Raw genomic sequence first — 19706 nt, 5'->3', positions numbered from 1 at the left:
GCAATTTATTAAATGCTGAATACTTTCCAGTCCAGGGGACATCGATGACATTTAATTTCACATCAGACTGGTTCTTAAATAATGAGTGTAGAGATTCTTTTTGCCATGAGAAAAATCCCAAACCTACACAATTCATTACAGCCATGGAAAATGCCAGGGAGTACTTTTACAACAGTTGTGCCTTAGGCTCACATCCCTGATTTTACTCTTTCTACTTCCAGGAAAACTGCTTTCATGTTCATTGCTGGAGGCATCACTGTGGAAGTTTGCTGTTGGAAGGTTAGTATGCTGCTTTTCTCAATGGCAAGGAAACGTTCAGGTGTCACTCTACACTGAAAGGGAAGCAAAAGCAAACTAATGGGATAGCTAGGAGAGAAGAGCCAAACCCTACCATAGCAGTTTCAGACATCTAGAGCTCTTAAGGGAAACCAAGGAAGAAGTAAATAGCATGCTCCTGAACTCTCTCATCAATACAAATCATGGCTCCTCTTCAAACTTAATAAGGCCTGCTCTGCTTCCTCCCAGACATGTCACTCACACTAACACCAAAGTAAGTACTGCAGGCAAGGGACAAGCCAGAACTTCCTAAAATTATTCATAGATCCAGTTACTGAAAAGAGTAGCAAGGATGATATGGTGATTTCCACCAGCTGAGGAACAGCTCACGTTCTTTGCCATGAGCCCTCTGTGAAAGTCAGCAGCACCTCGGTCCCGGTGCCGCATGTTCACAGAGCGCATTTGGGAGCACTACCTGTGGCAGTAGGCAGCCAGGGACCCCAGCAGGAGCAGGAGGACCAGCACTGCTACGCACACGGCGATGGTGATGTTCCGCATCTTCACCCGCTCGGCGTGCTGCTGCTCCCACCACTCCAGATCGCTGAACTGGCACCGCTCCCCGACGTAGCCTGTCTCACAGCTGCCAAAAGGATGTGAACACACTTTGTAACTGGCAGCGGAGGAAAAACCCCAGATCATCACTTCAGTCACCTTGTGTATTGATTTACCATTGGAAACCACTACAGAAGAATCTGGTTGAATTTAGTAGTGGTGAAGACAAAAATGACTTTAAAGGAATTGCTGTCAAAACCTGTAGAATTCAATATTAAAATCCTTTTTTTTTTTTACTGTAAAGCTATAGAATTATACAGTGAGATTGTAATTTCCAGATTCTAACAGGTAAATAATAGAAAAAAATATTTTCTCCTAAATCCTGCTGTGTGATTAGTGTTTCCCTAAGGTTTTCCATTTAACTGTTTCCAGCAGCAAGCTTCCCTTTCTTTGAAATAGGCAATATAGGACTTACTTGTATTTTCAGAGTGATTTTGTTAAGGGATCAATTTTTAATCTGAATCCTTACTTTAAAACAAAAGATGAATGAAAGTGTTTAAAAAACACCTCAAATGGGTTAGAAATATCTTCATAATTTAGTCTTAATATAAGCTTCTTCTATAGGCAGTTTTTGTTTATTTTGTTTATTTGTTTGTTTTTACCACTGTAAAACCCAATATCTTACCAGTGCATGAAACCCTCAAATCAAAATTACTAGAAAGTGAGAAATACATCAAAAAGAATATCAGCCTAGTTTTACTGTCCAAGGTGAGAGACATAAAAACAAAATAATAAACATAAAAATTGAAAAGTCTACTCAATTCATAACAATCTTCATTCTCACAATTCTTACCGGTCTAGTTTTACTCAAGTCAAAAGAGCTAGTCAAGTGAAAAAAAACCCAGGATTTAACCCGCAACAGCTTTTACTTAATGTCCTGAAAACATTATATCAGCATTCATTATTAAATCAGGCACAAGCACTCTCATTCTGTCACAAATTAGAATGCATATATGTTGGAAGGTAGAAAAATGCTAATTTTAAAATGTAAGATCACAATAAATTCCAAACAAGCTAGAAGATCTACTTTCTAGTGTAAGAGCTTTAATAAAAGCTCTTACATTAAAAATTAAAATACAAAAATTAAAATACAAATCACGTTTGGTATGTGATTTTTGCTGGATAACATTTTTCCGTGACTTCATTTTGGTATTTAATATATTACAGCCTACATGAATGAATGCTGCCATCTAGTGAGAATTCGTCAGTGTGAGAATTTAGCAAGGTCCACACACAGACCCTGGCCCCCAAGAACACGGCTAAGCATGGTTGTTCCTTAATTTTTTAAACGGCTTCCACTTCCAGCACTGAAGAATAAGTACATTTGGATTCTTATTCTGCACTAACACCTAAAAAATAAAAGAAAAAAAGATGTGATCCAATTTGAAAGTTCTGCAGTTTTAGACTCTTCAGTTTCAATAGGAGAAGCTCAATGAGGTGAAAAAAAGATCATTTTCAATGCCTCTAAAATTCACACTAAAAACTCATAACAAATACCAGAGATGACCATGAGTCCATCTCCTGTAATGGCTTTGCTCAAGGGCTTTGCTGACACCAGACTTGTCCTCCCTGGTCCCAAACAGAGAAGATAAGACAGAGGTGTCCTCTTCCATCCCAGTGAGTGCTACTCATGAAGAACAGGGAGGTATGAGTCAGCACAATACGTACAGGAGAGACAGCAAGCACCCCTTTCCTAAAGCCATGAGCACTAAGTCATTTAACAACTTATCTCACATTTCCAAAGCAAAGAATAGAGTACTTAGGGAACATATCCAGTCCTACTAGCAATTGCAATGGGTGTGAATGGAGTGACCACTTACAGAAACTCACAGTGATCACTTACAGAAAAGAGTGATCTAATGATAATTGCTAGCACGAGTGATGAACAGATAATTTATGGGCAAACACTTCACTGTCTGCACTCAACTGAGTCCTAAGGATACTATTCACCAGCACAGACAATACAAATTTCTGTACTTACTTGCAGGCATAGTCTTCCAGATCAGAAACATAATTGCACACTCCACCATGGAGGCAGTATGACTCGTATGAAGGAGGGCATCCCACAATATCACCTTGCGCAGGGTGTGTAGAGTATTCATTGCTGACAACAGTAGGGGACATAGTAGATTCTGAAACACAGGATTTCACGAGGATGTCTCAAACTTTTGGCCACATTGGCAATGTGATCTTATGAAAGAGTTCCAGAACTTCAAGATAGGAAAGTAGGTGAAAATGTCTAATTTTGACCAATTACTTGTGTTTTACCTATTTGCTTATCAAATCTAGGCACACGGAACTTTAGATCAAAACACTAAATATGCTTGATTCTAGATTTGCAATGAAAGACCCACAGACTTTGGCTCTGTTCTGTCTATTTAGATGTGTGAGTACAGCTCTGAAGAAAAACTGCAGTGACTGTCTAGATACTTACGCTTAAATGATTTTTGCAACTTATGCAGCTTTAGGGTATGGTAAATCTCTACCATGCATAAAGTACCAGAGTCAGATGTACAGGTGAAGGGTGACTGTATTTCATGCACTTGGATCTCAGTTTTCACATGCAACTTGTCGTTCTCGTGAAGATTATTTCTACCCTGTTGCCATCCAGTTGATTGCATCTATGTGTGACTGCAGACCACATTTTTTATTGTTTCACGCTAGCTCACGTACAGATAACAGCACCACTGGGGAAGCGGGGAACTCCATTGACCCAAGTCTTCAAAGTGTTCTGTAGCCTGCTCTGAATCGCACACACTGTCACCTACACAGATATCCAAACTAGATAGTTTTAAAGGGAGCTCTAATATCTCTGCACAGCATGACCTACAGTGCAGACATGCCCTTACAGAAAAGGACCGCTTTGTCGCCTACTTTAATGCTACAGCAAATCTATAGGTCAGAATCAAACATCTACACGGCAAAGAATTTCTAGCAGTATGGCTTAGCACAAATGCGCCTAATTGCTCTCATACATTTAAGGGATCAGTTTTATGACTCACATTGGTTTTATTGCAACATGACCTTCAATGACATTTGTTTTTTAAAAATTCATTTGCAGGAGAACTGCCATGGCAAAGAGCCTGAATGGAAAGGGATGAGTGATTTTAGTGAACCCCAGGTGTGACTGCATTCTGCAAAGAAAATTTCAGCTTGCTAAAAGAGCTTATTAGGCAAAGAACTAAAACAGTGTGTTAACACACATGAAGACATGGGATCAGACTTACAGCTGAGGGACCTAGAAGGCATTGCTTCCAAGTCACGCATCATTTAAAATCATCATTTCCTGCGTAACACCTGACACTGCTGAAAGCTTAAGTAACTGAAAAGGGGATGGGGATCCTGATAGGTGTTCTACTTTAAAAAGCCATAATTTCCGTCTGTTTTTCTGCAGAAACAGATCTGTGACAGTCACAGTGTCCCTCCATCATCACACAGTCACTTGATCTGGAGTAAAATTCAACCCGATGAAGAGGGCTGACACAGAATAAGACAATGAGTCCCTCAGCTCCACATTTTCAGAGAATGCTGCTCTCACATTGAGGCACTGAAATGAGGGTAAGATAGTCACCAGTGCTGGACCTTCAGCAGCTCCCTTCATTAAACTGGTAACCAGATTTTCCAAAGTTTCAGAGCCCTGTTGAAAAATTAGCCACTAGATCTGAAAGACTAGCTTATTCTGAAGAATTAAATGGGATTTAAATTATGTGCAGTTTTTGTGCCAGCCTTCTGCAGAGGGAAAGAAGGCACAGAGAGTTTGAAAAATGACACAGACTGAAATCACCTCCAAAAATGTTACCTCCAAGGAGCATTTACTTCTGCTTTTGATTGTAAAGGCCATTAGATAGATGTGTCATTACATTTAGACAGTAAAACATTAGCATTGAACCTTAATGCAAATATTTCCAAACTAAACTTGAATCTCGTCTCCTTAGCCCACTTCAAAACAGCCTCCTAAAGCAATGCTAAATGGATCCACAAGCTGCCCAGTATGTCACTATACAGAGTTCCTTTAATTTCCAGGTATTATGGTTTAAGCCCAGCCGGCAACTAAGCACCACACAGCTGCTTGCTCACTCCCCTCACAATGGGATGGGGGAGAGAATCGGAAGGGTAAAAGTGAGAAAACTCCTGGGTTGAGATAAAGACAGTTTAGTAGGTAAAGCAAAAGCCACGTGCACAAGCAAAGCAAAACAAGGAATTCCTTCACTGCTTCCCATGGGCAGACAGGTGTTCAGCCATCCCCAGGACAGCAGGGCTCCATCACACGTAACGGGTACTTGGGAAGACAAATGCCATCACTCCAAACATCCCCCCCTTCCTACATCTTCTCCTAGCTCTATATGCTGAGCATGACGCCATGTGGTATGGAATATCCCTTTGGTCAGTTGGGGTCAGCTGTCCCGGCTGTGTCCCCTCCCCACTTCTTGTGCACCTCCAGCCTACTCGCTGGTGGGGTGGTGTGAGAAGCCGAAAAGGCCTTGACTCTGTGTAAGCACTGCTCAGCAGTAACTAAAACATCCCTGTATTATCAACACTGTTTCCAGCACAAATCCAAAACACAGCCCCACACCAGCTACTGTGGAGAAAATTAACTTTATCCCAGCCAAAACCAGCACACCAGGTATGACAATTTATCCAAGAGCACAGTTCTTAGTTAAGGGCCACTTCATTTTAATTGCTCACTCCATTTACTCACTGCAACCGACGCCAGTTCCAGAAGTACCATCAGCACATGAGCAAGTGAAGTTTCCTTCTGTATTTGTGCAGGTTGTGTTCTCTCCACAGGTGTGGATCCCCATCTTGCACTCATCAATATCTGTCACCCAAACAGTCTGCAGTTAGAAGAATGAAATGCCTCAGAGCATCGGTTAAAAGGGCAGCAGCTGCAGCACTGCAGTCTCCTGGCAGTGAGGAAAAACACCAAAGACCTTCCTTCTCCAAATATGCCTTCATGGAAAATGTAACAGAAAAGCAACCAGCATACTTTCTATGCCAAGTAATTACAGCCTCCCCAGCCTCTCAGAGTATGCTACGCTGCTGCAGAAGCTTTCCACAAGGAGAAGAAAGGAAAGACTTCCCCATGAAACGTAACGAGTACAGTAGAGTTGAAGAGAAGACTTATTTGTACTAGATATATTCTCCTGGCATTGCTAGTCATAGCTTGCACCCTGGATGAGTACTAGAGTACTGTCAGTTGGCATTCATGCACTAAGAGAGCAGAAGGGTTTGGGAGCGGGGAGTTGCCCACCCCTGTACCACCTGCCTGGTCCAGCCTAGACAAAAAGTTTAGACAGAAGGAAAGGGTCTGGAAACCTACAGGTTTATCCAGTTTGTGTAAAGACTTCAATGAAGTGAACCTCTGAACTACTATGAAGAGACTCCCTGATTACAAGAGTTTCCAGGCTCAGAGCATGTGTTAGGCTCATATATATATCTCACCCACATCCTGCTGCACACCCTCACCCTGCCTCCACACCTTATCTAGCACAGCCCACAGCTGCAGCTCCTGCAAGGCTGGCACTCACCCCTGGGCTGGCACCTGCATGGTGCTAAGTGCCTAAGCACCCCCCTCAAAGGTGGGAACTTTGAAAGGGTTCACATACCAGAGTTTGGGAGTCTCTGATTCATTTTATGAACCGCCAGCAGAACACGTGTGCCAGATCTACTTTGGGGAAACAAAATCACAGATCTACCATCCCAATTTGTGTGAAATTATTGCTCAAACCACTGGGACTTTTTCTACAGTAAAATTAACAGGATCTGGCCCAAAACCGTATAGAAAATTCAGAGCACTTTTAAAAGCAAAAATACAGGAACAAAACTGTTGCAGCATATTCCACAAAATGGGATTTCAACAACACAACATCTTGTACCATCTCTGGATGTACTGACACATCTCTGGACACTGTGCATGCATGCAGGCATCTAACTGAAAGTTAGACTGAAGTACAAAATCACTTACTTATCATTTTCTAGTTTTTATAGTACATTTCAAGTCATCAAACACAAAATTATTTTCAACTCTGTTTACATTGTAACAACATTGCATCATTTATAGAATGCTGTGAAAACATATCTTACCATCTTCTGGGCTTAAAGACTTCAGGAAGATAATGGACTGCTTTTTAATAATAGTGGTTGGTTCCACAATCATTCTAGCTGAGTAACTATACCACAGACAGTGATAGCCCAGGGCTGCCTGAGGATGTGCCTTGTAGGTGGTGCTGGGACAGCAAGAGGAGCTTGTCACTTCTGCCTGCACTTCCAAACATCCTCAAAGACATGAGTTCTGTATCTCGGATAACTGTAGGCAGAATGCCTTCTCGAACCTCCTGCCTCTGATACTTTCCACACCCTGCCCATAATAATGATATTGTTCTTAATTTTTCAGTCATCCTTATCTGTGTTGAAGAAACAAAGTCCAGTAAAGACTGTGTAAAAATTGGGTCAAATTTAATGGGCTTTGAATTAGGCTATAAAGGAGAAAGGAAAAAGAAAAGGACAAAAGAGAAACCAAGATTTTCATAAAGCTCTGAACAAACTGTGTGCTAGTCAAATACTAGGGGCAAAAAAGTTTCCTGTTCCTTCATATTTACTGCTAAAATGGATTAAAAAATTAAGAAATGTAGGGAATGAACTAAAGACCTGGCATTAGAGCTGGATGGGAAAATCAGTGGGTCTGATTATTAACAAGACTCTAAATGTACTCAAGTTGTCAGTGTCAACACCTTGAACCTCATGCCTATTAAACAGACCTGTAATTATTTGATGAGTATTATGACACACTCAATACCTGCTTTCGTTTATATTCATGGCAACGATTTCCAATAAAGCTCTACTGCTTCACCTCCACTTCCCTCCTCCTGCTCACTCTGCCTCTCCTGCTGTATCTACTAAAAGAGTGCAAACACTGAGAGGAGGTATCCACTGACAGCTACAGGCTGTGCATATTGATCAGTTGCTGAGGTTGCCACACTTCAAACAGGAAGGAAAGAATCAAAAAGGAAGAAATGATAAATGTCAGCTGTCTGGGGGAGCCACTGTTAGGATCCATGCCCCCAGCAGATTTTTCAAAAAGAACCAGAACAGCTCATTTGACAGCTTCACAGCTTGATGCAAGGCTAGCCCAAATCAAAAGACATATCTCTTGCTCATTCATCCTGCCCCAGCCTTCCAGACACAGCACAGCCCTCACACACGCCCGTACCGTAGCAATGGACTCCATCTCCAGTGTAACCCTCCAGGCATTTACAGACGTAGCCTCCTTCCGTATTGATACAGTCCGACACATTTCGATTACAGCGGTCCATATTTACAGCACACTCATCAACGTCTGTGAGACACAACAAGGAGGTGGGACGTATGGCTCATGAAACCGTCAGATAAATCAATAAAAAGAAATGTCTACATCATGAATCTCCCTCAGACTATGCTTCACTTGTCATTTGTGCATCCAAAGCAAATGGGAAGAGAAGGGCTTTGTGGTCTTTTTTTGGTATGAAATTTGATGGGGATGTTCTGAGGAGCCTAAGACAGTCAATCAGCTACTTTCAACTGGAGACCTAGAGGTTTCACAAATACCACTTGCTTCAAAAAAACACCCATTTGGAGGGAATAATCCTATTCAAAACTAGCCTTATATTCTTAAACTCCACTCAGAGAGAAACTTTGTTTTCAGAAAGAACACACAAACTTAAAAAAAAAGGTACCAAAATGAAAAAAAAATTTACACTCATTTCACCTTCCAATTTTTTTTTCCTTTCCATAGCAGCATAGACTCCTGTGAGTCTTCATGCTTAGCCACCAAATGCTAAACTATTCTGTTTCTAATGCCTTTCAGTCTTGCCCTTTATGAGAGAATAATGTGCTTCCATTTATGTTGTTTGCAAGTCCAAAAACTTAAAGACCACTCTGAGCAATTTGTTGTCTGATTGTTAGAGTCTCTTTCTAGTGGTAGAAAGAAACAAGAGCAGCACTTTTATATAAACATTACATCAGGAATACTAATTTTTAAGAGATGCCTTAATACATACTTCTAAATTATACATCAACTATCATGTCTACGACTGAGCTTTTATAATTAGGCAATTTTTACAAATAAATACATTATGCTTTTATTCCTATTATCCCCTTTATTGCTTGTTAATATTAATAGGATTAACACTCCTAACTCAGGGGAAAATAAGGCATGTGATAATTAGCCATTTCATCTCACATGCTCTCTGTTCATCATCCCTTTCAAAACAAGCAATACCATTGACCTTTCTGTGATGGCTCACGCAGCAGAGCTGCCAACGTGAGAAAAGATAGATTTTCTTCCTCTCCCCCGATCTATAGTTTTACAGAAGGTTGTATTAATGTCTTTTATTACCATAGCATGATTTCCCCTTCCTGGTAAATCCTTTTAAACACTGGCACATAGCACCATCTTCCAGCAAAACACACTGTGCATTGACATCACATTCCAGTGCAGTGCAGTCATCTTGATCTATAGCATAAAGAAAAACAAAAAAAACACTAGATGCATTTGGACGGATCAAAGGAGGTACTGTATCCAAAAAAAATCCACCAACCAACCAACCAACCAAAAAACTCACAAGAAAACCAGAACATATAGTCAAAGTTTGAAACATAGCTCTCCAGAGTTAATTATGACAAGCCAATACAATCATTAGGGCTGTTGTCTTTGTCTAGATGGAGTTGAAATGTCATTTAGTATCAGGATTTCCAAATATTGTATGCAAAACCTAGTCTACAATTTAATGATCTAGTGTCCTTGAACATATGTAGAATTCAATGGTTTTACTGCAATTTTGTTCAGAGGAACTTAATATACTTACAAAATCTAAGGGAGCGATTTTCACAAGTGTTCCAAATCAGAAATGTTTGTTCTCTAGACCTGGATAATATTATCAAGTTTTGTTGACACAGCGAAGGAACATGGGGACAAACAAACAAAAGAGCAGTCCTACCTGGAATAATAGCATAGACCCAACTTCTTGTAAAAGGGTTAAGAGCATGAATGCCACCAGTCTTGACACTGAGCCTTTCTTGCTTTAAGGCCTGTGATTTCCTTCTGTTCTATAAACCTGTTCAGAGCCTCACAGTAAATAGAAGGAAGAAAATCATCAGACTCTACCTGATACCATGACTTCAGCCATCAACAAAATGCTGATTTTCTCCTTTTCCCCACTGTCTGTATCCTTGAATAACCCACTGTTTTGTGTGCTCCGGAGCAAGGTCTCTGGTGTTGGCATCGGCACTACCTCCTTGTGCACAGAGACACTTCCTGAAAAAGGCAAGAAAAAAGTGACACAGACTATTTAAACCTACTGAATTAACTTTCTGATTTTCTATCACTTGTCTACTTTCCAATAATCATGGTGGCTTCCTTTTAAAGTAAATATCAGTATCCTCCCAGACTAGCCTGTTTCTGGCCTCAAATTATTCCTAAAACCACTCACTGGTGGGTTTTCTCAAATACAAATGACAAGGAACACAACTCATTGCTCACAATACTTGTCAGCACTGCACAGGTCTCTTACTGGTAATATTCCAAAGAGAAAAATTACAACAGTCAGACAACATGTTATTGTCCCAGGACAACATCCCAGTGTTTTCATTCTTCAGAAAAACCACCATTCATTATGTAGAGCAAGGTGAATATTTTCCAATTCTATCTGTCAAGATCCTCAAGGGTTTGGGAAGGGTCTTTTTTGGAACTGGGGTATTGTACCTGCTGTTACGTTGGAAGCCTCCAGAGCATGACAGGTTTTTCCATCTTCACTTTTCCCGAATCCTGGATGGCACATGCAATGGGCAACTCCAAAATTGTTTTCACAGACCTGATCACAGCCACCATTCTCATAAAGGCAAGGATTTGCCCCTAATGCAGAAAAACAGGCAACTTAACAAGCTGCTTCTTCAGTCAGCATCTCCTTTTAGGCTGTGCAGAGTTGAAGCAGTTGGAAAAAGAAAAAGGACTAACAAGAAGTAGAACATCTTTTTTTTTTTAAATTCAAAACAGATACATATAGTGAAGCAGAGATATTATCACCTAGCCTCTGGCAGGATTCACATACTCTTTATCTAATAAATGTATCACTTTTTTTTATTATTTCCTTTATTATTTCTCTTTAATATTTAAAGTCCTAACATTCCCGGAAAGAACATTACAAGGGCACAGGGAACCTGTGATTACCTTCTCTCAATCCTGGTCTATTGAATTACTCTTTTCTGCTTACATGCAATTTGTTCCCAACAGAAAATCAAATTATTTTGTTCAAAACTAATAAATCTTACAAAATCTTTCTCCATGTCATTTGTTATTATTTGTGTATGTGAGGGGTGCTAATAAATCAGGATAAATAGGAATTAGAAGACTATGGTAGGCTCGTGGCAATTGATCAGCATCTGTTCTTGTGCATGATCATAAATATACAAAATCTGTTAGCATTCCTGGGACACATGCCCAGATGATGCTTTCAATAAATGCCAGTCTGACTACGCAAGGCCTTTGAAACAGTCTATTTCTGAGAAGATAATCCTCTCCCCAAGGACATCTATTCTACTGATATCAGTGAACACGAGGAGGCTGGAAGGGAATGACTGCTTAATTTTTGCAGTATACCTGGTTTCGCCAAAGGATGAACTACAACCATTGACGAGGGTCTCAGCATGCTGCCTCGAAGACGTACCCTGTTTTGGCCGGTCTTCTTGTCCACTCTCATTAGTGATGGCCTAGCCCAGTCAGAAAACCAAAGGTGATCCTCAAACACCACCACATCAAAAGGGTGGCCTATAAAGAAATTAGATTTCTCATTTCCACATCTGTAGAACATACACAAGAAACCATGTAAACAAAAGCAGTATCTGCATATAGGTCTACTTCTAACACAGTGGCATAGCCATAGCCACTTGTCCACTTTGATGTCTCATGAGGAGGGGTGAGTGTCCATGAATGATGGACCATAGGCACTTGCTACTTATGCTCTTAGCAGAGGAGACTATGACACTCGTCTGGCTCAGTGCAATCTCTATACTGCTGGTGACCTCCAATCAGATCAAGTTCACAAGATGCTTCTACCTCAGACATCATAATTTCTTGAAGCAGCATTGGGACAAGCCTTTCAGAAGCAGAGTGCCTCCCTCCTCTGCCAGTAAGTGGCACAGCACAGAGCTGCTGAGGTACACAGCTCCTTTTGCAGTCTTCACATAACAGGGAGGAGAGGAGCTTATGGAGTGTGTGGTCCTACACAAGTGTACCGGCACGGAGTAGCCTGGGAGCTACAGACACTATAGCCACTGACTCATGGTAGGACCCCAAATCCAGCGTGTGGTCTCTGCATGTGCCAAAAGTACACACAAGGGGCAAAAGTACACACACGTGCAATACAGTGGTCCACATGTACGTATAAACATGCACAGATATTCACTAGCCAATTCATCACAGTGCAAAATTCAAGAGGGGAATTCATTTTCCTCACTTCAGCCAACTAGCAGCAGTAGGCTGTGACTAGTTAGTCACTCTCTGTTAGCCAGCTAACTAACAGTAACAGTTAACACAAACCACAGGATGCAACAGATCATCCAGATAGCTTCCTCTCTTTTCACTGATTGCAACAGAAACGTAGACACCAGCTTAGACCAGGCACCTAACACGTGACCAACAGTAGGTGAGAAAAATTCCACCCCAAGTTCAGAGTACAGCAATTTTTCCTTGGTAGCACATTATCTGCACAAGGAAAACTCAGATCCCTAGTCTGACTTCCAGAGAGAAGCTCAGCAATTCAGAAACCAAAGGCCACTTTCATATATAAGGGCAGACATACTTATGGATATAAAGATCTTTGCAAAATTATGCTTACTCTTTTTAATATCTCTGTCATGATAGAAAATTGTCATTAGTCCACAGGGGACTATGTATTCTTTGTATACATTTAGAAATCTCCTTCTTTCAGGATAGCCTTTGGGCAAGCTTTTTGCAATGGAAGGTGAGAACACATACTGTTCTTCCATGGATGTCCACCTGGTTTCAGAGTGGGTGCTTCCTGGCTGAAGCAGGTTTGCTTTGTCCTGGCCCTTACTCACAGTCTGAATATGTACCTCACTTTGTACTACCGGAGTCTGAGCCCCTCTGAAAGGTATGTTTGAGATCTGTGTTTTTGTTTTTTTGGTGTAGACCTCAGCTAGGTGATGTTTAATTTCAGTAATGAAATTGGGATCCCAAAAGATATTAGCTTATTAAAAAAAAAAATCAAAGCCAAGCAAACAAAACAACAGATAACCTTGGAGAAGGAGTATGTGTTGGTATATCTTAAATACACATCACAAATAAACTGAAAAAAACCACTCCTACATAAGAAAAATTCTAAGACACTGTTTAAGTGCTCTTAATTGTTAAGTTGAAGAGCATATTGTTATTGTGCTAGCACTTCACTACCTCCACTGAACTATGCTTAATCGCTGGGCACGGTTCTTAGTTTTTCTTTCCATGAAATCTGGGCAGCAACTAGCCCAAGATCCAGATACTGTCCCCATCCAAACATTTACTCACAATTTTAGGATCTATAGCTTGCACTATCAACACTTCGCTATGACCAGCAATATGAATACATTAAGGATTAAAAATAGAAATGTAGTGTCATCAATGGAGATAGCAGGAACAGAAAAATGAATAATCACATGAACCCTCTCACAACAGTGCAAACCCGACCCATTGCATAAACAAAAGGAATTGTCGTGCTGTTCACTGCCTTGGGTGGGTGCTTACAGGCTCTTTTACTTACAGCTGAAGATGTGGTCAGCAGAAGAGCAGAAATAATTTCACCTATTATACATGCAGCTATAGTGAATGAATTCTCAGTACCGTGGCACTAGAGGGAGCTGTTGTAACAACAATTCACATTATAGCAGAATGCCTATGAAGAGATGCCACCTTCCCGTCCTCCAGTGTACAGCTGTCAAAGAACAGAGGCTGGATTCTGGTCTCACTAACAGCGTTAGCAAAACGTCAGGATATCAAGTCTCTCTGCCTCTCTAAATTCATACCCCTACAGGTTTGCACTTCATCTCTTTCACTTCTTTCCATACAGGTGTTGATGCCCTTTTCTCCGGCTTCCAAACAGCCATATCACTGCTCCAAGCCTACCTCCTTTCCCATACCCTGTGTTTCTCCAGCACTCCTAGCTTTCCTTCTCTGTTTTCTTCCAACAAGACACTGTCTCATTCCTTGCGGAGAAACAAAGTGAAACTTTCAGCAGGCTTCAAGGTCCTCCTTTGCAGATCAGTTGCAAGGTGGAGTGTAGAGCAGAATATGTGCAGCAGGGTAAAAGAGAGAAATGGTGGGAAGTCACTCTGCTCAGGGCTTTTGATGTGTTATGAACTGGAGAACACTGCTCCTTCCAAGACCTCACTCTGCTCACCCTCAAACAAGTGGGAGGGCATCTGGCTTAGGAGACGAACACAAGCCTTCCCAGAGTGCAGACTAGAACAGCAGCTGCTTGACAGAGTAACCGTAAAGTCTTCACCCATGGCAGTCGTGGTATTGAGCCAAGAGTCCTCATTCCGCCCATGTTTTGTACGCACACCTACAAAATGGTCCCCAGAGAGATATCATGCACAAAAGAAATTGTTCTCTTCAGAAAATAATTTGCCTTGTACAAGATTCTTGAATATGGTTTACTTTAGATGTGGTACAACATCAGTTCCTCATTGCTAATAATTCTGTTCTCTTGCTCCAGAACAACACTGTTACGTGTCAAACAACAGAAATCTGAGGCATAACAACTACCAGCATATTGCATAAATCATTCTTCCATTCAGTGTCTATTGTGTATCCAGAATTATAGCAGTGTTCAACACTGTGCAGATGCAGGTTTTTTGCTCAAGAACCTTAACGGCCAAGATTAATTCTCTTCCAGCTTACGTCAACATAACTCACTGGTCTAATAAGCACAGCAAAACCTGAATTACACTAAGCAGCTGTGCAAGGAACAAGCAAACCACATTTTTAACTTTTTCTTTCTTTTCATTTTTCTGTGAAGGCAGAGAAGTTCTCCTACAATGCAAAGTGGCTGATTAGGAAAAGCAGTGAGTGTTAGAAAGGTGTTCTTTTGTTAAAATGAATAAGTAAAAGTCAGCTGGGTAACAGAATGAAGAACTAAGTGATGCCATTAACCTCAACACAGAGTTGCATGGGATATAGAGCACAAGCCCCCAGCCGCTAATTAACATGCACATATGCAGATATGCATGCACATTGACAAGCATCAGTAGGTAATTATCAACCCCAAAGCCTCACCTACATCATTCTGTGCAAGAATTCGACGACCAGAACCATCCAGGTTTGCGCTCTCAACCACCGATTGCTTAGCATCGCACCAGTACACCTTGTCGGCTATGTAGTCAAGAGCTATTCCGCTGGGCCACACCAGACCAGTGCTGGCTATAACCTGGCGATCGATGCCTTCTAATGAAGAGCTGTCAACCCGGGGATTGACTCCCATGTCAGTCCAGAATAATCTCCTTTAGAAAACAAAATGCATACAGGAAGTCAGTAAGTAAATGTTTGTTCTCCTCTCCATGGAGTTCTTTCAAAGCAGAAAGAGCAGATCAGAGCAATACAGGCCTGAGGCACATGAGAAAAAGTGCACGCCTCAAGCAAATATATTGGCTGCTGATCTTTTCACACTTGCCATAAGACTCCAGGTGATTGCACTGGGACTTATGCAGAATCCCCACTCTGTCTGTTGTCACAAAACCTTTGAAAAACAACTCCCCTCTATGCTAATGGCCAACTCTTCATATCTGTTTTTCGTGTTTTCCACGCAACTGATTATAGCGGTTTAGCAAACCCAGACAACAGAAGACGATGCATTAACCAGCCACTTGTCTAAACAAGGGTGTAACAATGCACAAATGGAACAAAAATTACCCACCACCCATGGAAAGAAAGCAAGAGTCCTCAGGTTATTGTGTTTTTAAAAAATAAACCAGTATCAGGCCCAGCCTTTTCTTTTAATAAAATCACGATTCTCAGGGTCTCCCTCTAGAGTCCTGAGTGTTACACACTGAGTGCTTACTGGTTTTTGATGAACAGTCAGTGCTAGATGGCAGCTCAAAATGGGGATAGCCAAAACTACAAATTACTTCAGAATTTTGGACTCCAGTCTTCCCAGGCATCAGCTGCCTCTTTCAGGTTTACTGAAATAACCCACACATTCACTTAGCTTTATTTATCTGGGAAGTTTGCTGTAGCCAATGCAGGGATCAGTATTTTCAATGGCCTTAATTGTGTCTCAGATCTCTCTTTAATACTGACTTTACAATTATGGACATTGCTATAATGTCTGTTCCTCCTTTCACCAGTAACTGTCTAATAAGGAAGGTTTTAGTGATGTTTCCTCCTCCCTTTCCTGTTGTAGCCTTTGCCTCTACCAATAATTTTAATAACTAATCTCCCTGAAGTTACCTGTTCTTAAAAGTTTTCCTGCAAAATGTCTCTATCGCATTCAACTTCTACTGAAAGATTCTTTCAGGTCTTTCATGTCCAGAGTGAAGCTAATAGAACACCCTCCCCAACTTGGCTTCATTACGTCATTCATCAGTACTTCGTTATAGCAGCATATGAGTGTGAAAAAAACCCCCAACAAAACAAACCAGATTTAAAATCATCCTACTACAGGCATATTGACTGAAATCCATGTGGCTTGGCCACTGATTAAAATGACCAGAATTTCATCAGGAGTTTAAATATCCAAAACTCCTGTGATTATCTCATCACTAGATAAGATAAAAGGTGCATTTAAAACAACAAATCTCCACAACAATAGATTTGGTTTAGTTTCCTCAGAAACTGAAACATGGCCAAAAAAAAATCCATTGTAAGCACCGTTGGTTAAAAGTGACTACCTTCTTCACACTAATAGATTTGGAACCATCAAAGTTTGTAGTGTGGTGCTTACAACTCTCAGGGTGACTTTAGTCAGTTGGGTTTTTCTTTACCTTAAACTGCATACAATATTTTTAATGCTTCTGGTATTTTTAAAATTCTATATGAGAAATGAACACATGTCAACTCATGAAAGAAACACAGCAACAAAACATTGTAGCTCACACAACTCTGCAAGGCAATGACTATCCTAACATGAGACTAATGCACTTTTTGACTGCCAAAAGGGCAAGGCTGGCGTGCTAATTTTTAAAAAGCCTCCCCAAGTATTACACAATTAACCATGTTTATCACTCCTTACTTAGCAAACGGGTGAATGGCAATCCCTCTTGGCTGGGAGATATCCTCCCAGATGATCATTATTCTTTGCATTCCATTCAGATTGCTCCTTTCGATGCATGCCTTCCTGCAACACACACACAGCACCGTTAGGTCCTCCCTGCTGTCTTTTTAATTACATTCTCAGGCAGAACATACTAAGTTTTTGCATTGCTTTAGTTTAGCACAAAACTGTAATAAATAACTTTACACTGACAGGAAATAATCTCGCTGATGTTGGATGTCTAGTTGTTTTATCAACAAGTAATTCATGTTACAGCCTCATTATCTGGTCCGGAGCATGATGATAAAATACCTGCTGCTCTGCAGGAGACATGAAGTTCTCCTTTTTTGGGCAAATAATGAGTTGGGAGTATGATTGCTAATAGATAAATGTTAGCTTTAAAGGGAGTCAGGAGGAAAATAAGCTCCTCACTGAATGGCATTATCAAATGCATAAAGAATTTTTTTAAACAGTACTTTTACATAGCATTTTTCATCCAGAAATCACCAGACATTTTACATATTATATCTATTTTACAGGAAAGAATGAAGCTAAGGTCCTTATGATCACTCATAAGATCTATGGCAGAGTCAAGTACAGAATCTACATTGCCAAGTCTCCCAGTCCGACTTTTTTCCAGAAAACTCTGCTTATTGCTACAAACTTCACCTTGCAAAGGCCACACAAAGACAGAAGGAGAAATATATATGTGCAAATGTGGAATACACACAGGTAAATGCAGTGAGTGAGAAGGAAGTGGCAGATACAGATTCACAGCTTCACCCTTGACTCTTGTCTTACGGAGATGAGCACTGCAATTTCCCATTTCACAAGAAATACTGGCATATTTATACACAAGCACAATCATGTAGACAAGATAGTACCGAATAGCAAGGAAGTGGACTAGCAGCGTATTTAAAAGAGAGAAGGGGGGTGACCTGGACATTCAAAAACACTTTTTATTGACTAATAAAATATGGGTCATACTGAAACATCATGACCGCTCTTCAAGGAGTCTTCATTATGTATTCTGGTCTAACATTGCCTTTTCACCAAAGGCCAATTTTGTTTCTCTTTGCATGTAGGGTTAGCTGTCAGCTGAAATGTGAAGTCATATTGTCTGCCAGTGGTCATTCCTCTTTTATCAGAGATAATTGACAAAGACTCTCCATTAGCTTAAAGGGGCATGATTCTAGCTGTCAACAATGCTGACTTCTGCCCAAGATGTACTTGGTTCAGTAACACTCATTATTTTTTATATATATATATGTGTCTGTATATATATAAAGATATAAAGATATACCTATATATACACACGTGCAGTGTATGTATATAAATACGAGTGTATACTTATATATTCACATGCGCATGTGCACATATGTATATGTTTATATGCAGTACATGCTTTAGTTTCCTTGCAACTGAGTCCAAACCCTTGCTTACTGGAAAGACAAAGATAAAAATACAATAGCAGACTCAATGTGAACTTCCGGCATTTCAATTTTAAAGAACTGTCCAACTGTATATACTTGAGATTACAGCTAGCCAATCAGAATGTGAAGCATTACTGAATTTAGAGTGATATCTCATCTATTTCTGTATCACCAGTCATTTATTCCAAATATTTTATGGCATGCTTCAACATAAATGCACTCTGGAGCATGTACCCTCTGTCTGTCCAATACAATTTACGGTTAATCCAGTCCACAGCAAGGCCTTCGGGTATATCTATAGCTTCATGAATAACTTTTTCACGATTTGAGCCATCCAGATTAGCTCGTTCTATCCATTTCAAGGCAGTGTGGGCAAAGTAAATCTGTGAAGAAATAACAGATGAAAAGTTATTAGTTCCCATCTCACTTTCTGCTCTATTTCCCTTGTCTAATAGTTCCACTTCTGAAAGAACTTTTTCATCTTGAAAGTTCTCTGAATTGCTTATTCACAAAAAGCTGCACAGGTAACCTGTGATCCCTGATCAAATACAAAGGCACTTGTCCTTCAACCAGGATGACTTCTACAGGCAGCTTGTGCTTAGCTGTAAATCCTGGTTGCCCTATATACAGCCCTCAGAATATCCTGTGGTTTTGTTTCAGCGAGCAGCTACCTCACGTGAAACACAGCTGAGGAAGCAAAAGTAGGAGCATGCAAAAAGAAGCAATGTTACCATTGCACTGGCTGCTTATTTTAAAAAGGGGGTGGGTGGGTAGAAAGAAGAGAGTAGTAGTGTATGTTTGACAAGTAGCTGGAAAGGGAAAAGGAGTTATATAATTGCTTCTATTTTTTTCCTCTTTCGGCCCACACACACCTTAATTTTTTACCAGGTCTCTGTTCTGTAAGGCTCTAACATTTCCAGAAAAGGCTTCTCAGTTTTGGGTCAAAATAAAAGTTCACTGCTGGTAGGGAAACTAGATTTGTGTTTTCCAAGGATGAGGAAAAAAAATTTGCCTTGTATTTGATATCCAGAGGGAGCCAAACACTGTATGGCAGAACTATGTACAAAGCATCGCTGAGGCTTTCTTTGCAAATGGTAGGAACTAAACA

At 40.5% G+C, this 19706-nt stretch overlaps 1 protein-coding gene across 7 annotated transcripts in view; it reads right to left on the bottom strand.

The window, feature by feature from the left end:
- The window catches only part of EGF (epidermal growth factor), a 95726-nt gene that overhangs the window by 43303 nt on the left and 32717 nt on the right, over positions 1–19706 (bottom strand). For all 7 annotated transcript variants that reach the window (XR_011048398.1, XR_011048399.1, XR_011048397.1 and 4 more), the window contains 11 exons: positions 18833–18981; positions 17145–17249; positions 15194–15417; positions 11522–11689; positions 10628–10777; positions 10031–10180; positions 9263–9379; positions 8099–8224; positions 5588–5707; positions 2870–3020; positions 752–916 (listed from right to left, as the gene is read on the bottom strand). Coding sequence is in view for 3 of the 7 variants with exons in the window: in XM_068403440.1 (XP_068259541.1) it covers positions 752–916; positions 2870–3020; positions 5588–5707; positions 8099–8224; positions 9263–9379; positions 10031–10180; positions 10628–10777; positions 11522–11689; positions 15194–15417; positions 17145–17249; positions 18833–18981 (1625 nt within the window). In the remaining 4 variants the exon portion in view is untranslated. The remainder of the gene's footprint in view (positions 1–751; positions 917–2869; positions 3021–5587; positions 5708–8098; positions 8225–9262; positions 9380–10030; positions 10181–10627; positions 10778–11521; positions 11690–15193; positions 15418–17144; positions 17250–18832; positions 18982–19706) is intronic.

The sequence above is a fragment of the Nyctibius grandis genome, chromosome 6, assembly GCF_013368605.1.
Source record: "Nyctibius grandis isolate bNycGra1 chromosome 6, bNycGra1.pri, whole genome shotgun sequence".
Lineage (NCBI taxonomy): Eukaryota > Metazoa > Chordata > Aves > Nyctibiiformes > Nyctibiidae > Nyctibius > Nyctibius grandis.
Note: the sequence above shows the minus strand (reverse complement) of the source record. Positions and strands in the feature narration are given on the sequence as shown.